Genomic DNA, 6000 nt, shown 5'->3' with positions numbered 1-6000 from the left:
TTTTGTCCCGACTCTCAAGAATCAGTGATCTGCATGTTTTAAAGCCATCAGTCTAAACTTCTGGTTTTCTGAGCGCACACACACAGCTTAAACTGTCAAAGACACACAAAGTTCACAAACACAGTCGACTGTGTGTGTGTGTGTGTGTGTGTGTGTGTGTGTGTGTGTGTGTGTGTGTGTGTGTGTGTGTGTGTGTGTGTGTGTGTGTGTGTGTGTGTGTGTGTGTGTGTGTGTGTGTGTAAACCGCCGGGAAAGAGAGTCCATGTGTATATTAGATCTGTGTATTAAAGTGACAGCAGTGTAATATTAGTAAGATTAACATTTCATTTTTATTTTACATCATTGCAACAGCAAAAGAAGAAAATGAACAAACCGTTGAATCGCTCGTCCTCGCTGTTCTACTGTAAGGAGCGTCACAAACAGATCATAATCATAATCATAATCACATCAGCCATACTTTAAAAACGGGAAAAAATGGAACAAGACAGAAAATGGGATAGAATTAAAAATTCATTCATGTTTCCAATAAACACAGACATTGTTGCATTCTCTCTCTCTCTCTCTCTCTCTCTCTCTCTCTCTCTCTCTCTCTCTCTCTCTCTCTCTCACACACACATACACATACACACGCACACACGTGTATAATGGAAGCATTCTTATTGAACGTATGAAAACCAAACAATTTCATCCACATAAACTGATAAATCCTCACTCTACGTAAGAAGCATTCAGAAGCGTTCTGGGATTAAGAAAGACTACAGCATGATATTTATTGGTGGCTTTTAAATCTCAGTATAAATACATAGCCAGTTATTATTCCGATATCTGATCACTTGCACTTGATTAACTGCGGTTACACACTCACATGCCTCAGAGATATTCACATGATATTCGATCAGGTGTGTAGTGAGATTTTAAGCAAGTAATCGGACATGTTTAGTTACAGAAGTCCAGAGATGCAGTCGCACAGCACAGGAGACAGAAGAGTATATGCCAGAGCTTGAACACAGTCCAGTATTTACAAATGTCTTGGTTTGACATCACTCATTTTTCATTATGTTTAGTTCTGCTTCTATAATAACACAGCAACCAAAATGACACACACACACACACACACACACACACAAAACATCTACGTTTTTCATACAATTCACTCAGCAGTTCGGAAGGAAACACTATCTTTGGTCACAAAATGAGAAAATGAATTCAGTCAGGAAAATAAGAAAGACATTCAGCCATAAAGCGGTTAAAATGTTTACATTATTTGCCATGAATGAGAAGATAATAAATAAGAAAAGATGAACTGGGATGTGGGAGCCGAGTGAAGAATAGAAACCATCAGGAGTGTGTGTGAGTTATTGTTGGTCCTGCTCTCCGGCGTCCGGCTCCGGCGTACAGTAGCGCTGAAGCAGCCGGTGCAGGTGCTCCTGAAGGTCGTGGGGTCGCGGAAGGTCGAGGGGTCGCGGAGGGTCGTAGGGTCGCGGTACGTCCAGCGTGTCCTCCAGCCGCTCCAGGTGCGTTTGTTTGGTTTGGCCGTCCTTCACTACCGTGCGTTTCTGGGTGCGCGTCTTATGCATGCGGGTCCTACGGATCAACACATCAGAGTCACGACACCGGTGGACATCTTTCAACCCAGACGGCAACACAGTGCGGCCCAGATCCGGGACATATCCGGGACACATCCGAGACACATCCGGGACACATCCGGGAGACACATCCGAGACACATCCGGGACATATCCGGGACACATCCAGATACATCCGGGACACATCCGAGACGCATCCGAGACACATCCGGGACGCATCCGGGACACATCCGGGACACATCCGAGACGCATCCGGGACACATCTGGGACACATCCGAGACATATCCGGGACACATCCGAGACACATCCGGGACACATCCGGGACACATCCGAGACACATCCGGGACACATCCGAGATGCATCCGGGACGCATCCGGGACGCATCCGGGACGCATCCGGGACGGATCCGAGACAAATCCGGGACACATCAGAGACACATCCGAGATACATCCGGGACGCATCCGAGACGCATCCGAGACGCATCCGAGACGCATCCGAGACATCCGAGACGCATCCGGGACGCATCCGAGACACATCCGAGACGCATCCGAGACGCATCCGAGACATCCGAGACGCATCCGGGACACATCCGAGACGCATCCGAGACATCCGAGACACATCCGAGACGCATCCGAGACGCATCCGAGACACATCCGAGACGCATCCGAGACATCCGAGACGCATCCGGGACACATCCGAGACGCATCCGAGACATCCGAGACGCATCCGAGACACATCCGAGGCGCATCCGAGACGCATCCGAGACACATCCGAGACATCCGAGACGCATCCGGGACACATCCGAGACGCATCCGAGACATCCGAGACGCATCCGGGACAAATCCGAGACGCATCCGAGACATCCGAGACGCATCCGAGACGCATCCGAGACGCATCCGAGACACATCCGAGACGCATCCGAGACATCCGAGACGCATCCGGGACACATCCGAGACGCATCCGGGACACATCCGAGACACATCCGAGACACATCCGGGACACATCCGGGACACATCCGAGACACATCCGAGACGCATCCGGGACACATCCGGGACACATCCGGGACACATGGATCTGGGCCGACACTATGTTGCTGTCTGGGAAATGCAATGATTAGCTAATCAATCCTTTAGTCACACTCTCCACATATTAAAGAGGTCATATGACGCCCTTGATGTTGTTTTTGGGCTCTACTAGAACAGGTTATCATGCATGAATGCTTATTTTCTCCTCTCTTCCCAGTCTGTCAGTAACGCTCTGTTTACTTCCTGTCTCTATGAAGACCCTCCTGAAAAGCACACTGTGCTCTGATTGGTCGGCTGGAGCAGTGTGTTGGGATTGGTCGAGGGCTTCGAGTGTGTTTGGGAAATGTCCCGCCCCTTACCATAACCGCCAGTTTAACACACTACTAACTAACTCAACCAGGCCCCGCCCCTTTATTCTGCATATTCATTATTATAATGAGGAATATTGTGACGTGTTCGTTCCCGGAAGAAACTCAAGACTACAATGGATACCGATACCAATAACATTACAAATTAACATATATCGGCCGATACCGATAACATTAAAGATAATCATATCAGCCGATACCGATAACATTACAAATTAACATATATCGGCCGATACCGATAACATTACAAATTAACATATATCGGCATGGACGCGGGAACTAGGGGTGCTGCAGGTGCTGCAGCACCCCCTGTTGGCAAACTGTGATGACAATAAAATGATAGCTTATAAATATTTCTGGTTGTTGTTTCTGTTCCACGACATTTTGTATGTCACGTTTGGTGTGTGGGATGAAGAGATGGATCATTTTAGTTATTATTTAATTAAAAATTATTTAATATATCTTCAGTGTGTAGTATTAGCCAATCAGATGTTCCTTGACGCGCCTACTACGCAGCACGCACACTCTCGGCCCACACTCAAGTTGCGCAACTACTACGAGCAGGACAAGCTACTGTAGTTCCCGCCGGCGAACTTCCCCGTACCTTTGGTGTACCGAAATCATCGTAAGGTAGAGACACGGTGTCTTAAATCTCTGCGTCTTTTTCCTGCCGCCATGCAGGCCCAGATTTATATAAAGGATCGTTAAGCGTTTAAGAATGTCCCTCGGATAAGACAGATTTGCATAGTCTGTTACTTTGTGGCACTTAGGCCTTTTTTTGGCCGTTATGCGGTTTATGAACACTTAATCTACTTGTGGTTGTTTTAAAATAAACATACCTGCGCGACAGAAATCCATGTCCGCGCGCGTCTGTGCATGTTTCCTAGCGACTGCAGCGCGCGCACATCTGAGCACACCGAAACGCTATTGAGCTATGAAAACATGACGAAACTAAAGTTTGTACATAATACAAATAAACGTGTTTTTATTCATTATTTGCTTCTATTGTATTCCAATTTTTTGGCCTTCAAACACCTTAAAATGCACATATGTAGGTCCGAGAAATCCAAAATTTCTCGGGGGAGCATGCCCCCGAACCCCCCTAAGCTGCCTAACGACCCACCCGGTTTTATAAACAAACACCCCTGCCTGCAGAACTGTATAGCACGGGGAATAAACTGTACTGTCTTTGATTGTGTGTCAGTATCCCCACCCCGCCGCCGCCGCCAGCACCCCCTGTCGAAAATGACTTCCCGCGCGCCTGTATATCGGCCGATACGATAACATTAAAGATAAACATATCGGCTGATACCGATAACATTAAAGATAAACATATATCGGCCGATACCGATAACATTAAAAATGAACATATATCGGCCAATACCGATAACATTACAAATGAACATATATCGGCTGATACCGATAACATTACAAATGAACATATATCGGCCAATACTGATAACATTACAAACTAACATATATTGGCCGATATATCGTGCCCTAATGTAATTGCATTGAAAATCCCCTATTTGATGCTAACAGTAACCAGTGGAGCAAAGAGATGAGTGAGTACTGTAACGTGTAAGTAAAATGACACACTGTAGCTTTGAAGAACACAAGGCAGTTTGGTTTTTAACACACACATGCCTCAACAATCCGCTTATATTTTAAAATGCCATTGTTTCTGGTTTAGCATCAACTTAAAGACATGCAGATAAAGCAGATCATTTTAGCAGATAAAGACATGTCGTCTTAAGAAATGCATTATGTTGCAACACTTGGTGCATTAGGTATTATTAACTGCCTTTTTATTATCATCACACCATTCTCCTAATCTGATAAACGGACATGCCACCGTCCAGACCTTCTGACCACTGATCCGTCCTCTTTCACCGTCTCTCTCTCAACTAAATGAGGCAGGTGCACTTTCCCAAAGCTTCCTACATAGCTCAAAGCCTAGACATACGAGAGAAATAGAAGACATGTGTGACCCTGGACGACAAAACCAGTCACATGGGTCCATTTTTTGAAATTGAGATTTATACATGATCTGAAAGCTGAATAAATAAGCTTTCCATTGACGTATGGTTTGTTGGGATAGGACAATATTTGAAAATCTGGAATCTGAGGAGCAAAAAAATCGAAACATTGAGAAAATCTCCTTTAAAGTTGTTCATTTATGTTCACGATTGTGCTGCATTCACTCACACAAATACATGTTTTATATATTTACGGTAGGACATTTACTAAATATCTTCATGGAACTTGATCTTAATATCCTCATGATTTTTGGCATAAAAGAAAAATAATTTTGACCCATACGATGTATAGTTGGACACACATGCGACTTCAGACTGGGTTTGGGATCCAGGGTCACATTTAGTACCACTAACAGTTCAGCCGGGAACACTAGTGGTGAAACACGCTTCCTGAAGCTTCGAATCCTTTGTGAATCATTCGTTTGGATCCAGTGATTATCAAACTGCCAGAGTCACATGATTTCAAATGTCAATGATTCGCCACTAGGGGGGCGATGATCTCTGTGAACGCATGAACCTGTGTCTATATATGACTTGTACCTGTACATTTGCTGACACATATATATAATAACGATGTTTATATAATATTATACAAAAGAGGAGTTGTAGTTAAAAGTCTCTTACTGGTCTGATTAACCAAGCTCTCCATTAAACTAACAAAACAAGCCCAACAATTTAATAAAATAACTCATATTATAGAGACTCTCCATATTTAATGGCATTAGATGATTTGTTAACTGCATTTAATAGATGACATCTTCAATGAAACTGCAGGTTGTTTGTAAAAGCTGTTTTTCTGCATGTTTTGACTGATTTTTCGCTGCATCTACACTGTTCTGACCAGCAGGGGTCGCCAGCGAATCAGTGAATCATTCAGCGAGTCAATTGATTCAAAGCTTCAAAACCCCTAGTTTCTCCCGTCACTAGTGACCACTCTGAACTTGAGCTAGTGGTACAAAAACTAATATTTACTGTACTATATT

General features: G+C 44.4%; 1 protein-coding gene across 19 annotated transcripts in view; it reads right to left on the bottom strand.

Annotated features, from left to right (window-relative positions):
• Nucleotides 1–310: 310 nt before the first annotated feature.
• ank2b (ankyrin 2b, neuronal) overlaps nucleotides 311–6000 on the bottom strand; it is a 111627-nt gene continuing 105937 nt past the window's right edge. For 17 of the 19 annotated variants that reach the window (XM_079594094.1, XM_079594095.1, XM_079594096.1 and 14 more), the window contains 2 exons: nucleotides 4843–4934; nucleotides 311–1584 (listed from right to left, as the gene is read on the bottom strand). In XM_079594094.1, the coding sequence (XP_079450220.1) occupies nucleotides 1356–1584; nucleotides 4843–4934 (321 nt within the window). In that variant the 3' untranslated portion in view covers nucleotides 311–1355. The remainder of the gene's footprint in view (nucleotides 1585–4842; nucleotides 4935–6000) is intronic. The other 2 variants (XM_079594091.1, XM_079594083.1) reach the window with 1 other exon arrangement.

This window comes from Phoxinus phoxinus (assembly GCF_949152265.1).
Source record: "Phoxinus phoxinus genome assembly, chromosome: 2".
In the NCBI taxonomy this organism is placed as follows: Eukaryota; Metazoa; Chordata; class Actinopteri; order Cypriniformes; family Leuciscidae; genus Phoxinus; species Phoxinus phoxinus.
Note: the sequence above shows the minus strand (reverse complement) of the source record. Positions and strands in the feature narration are given on the sequence as shown.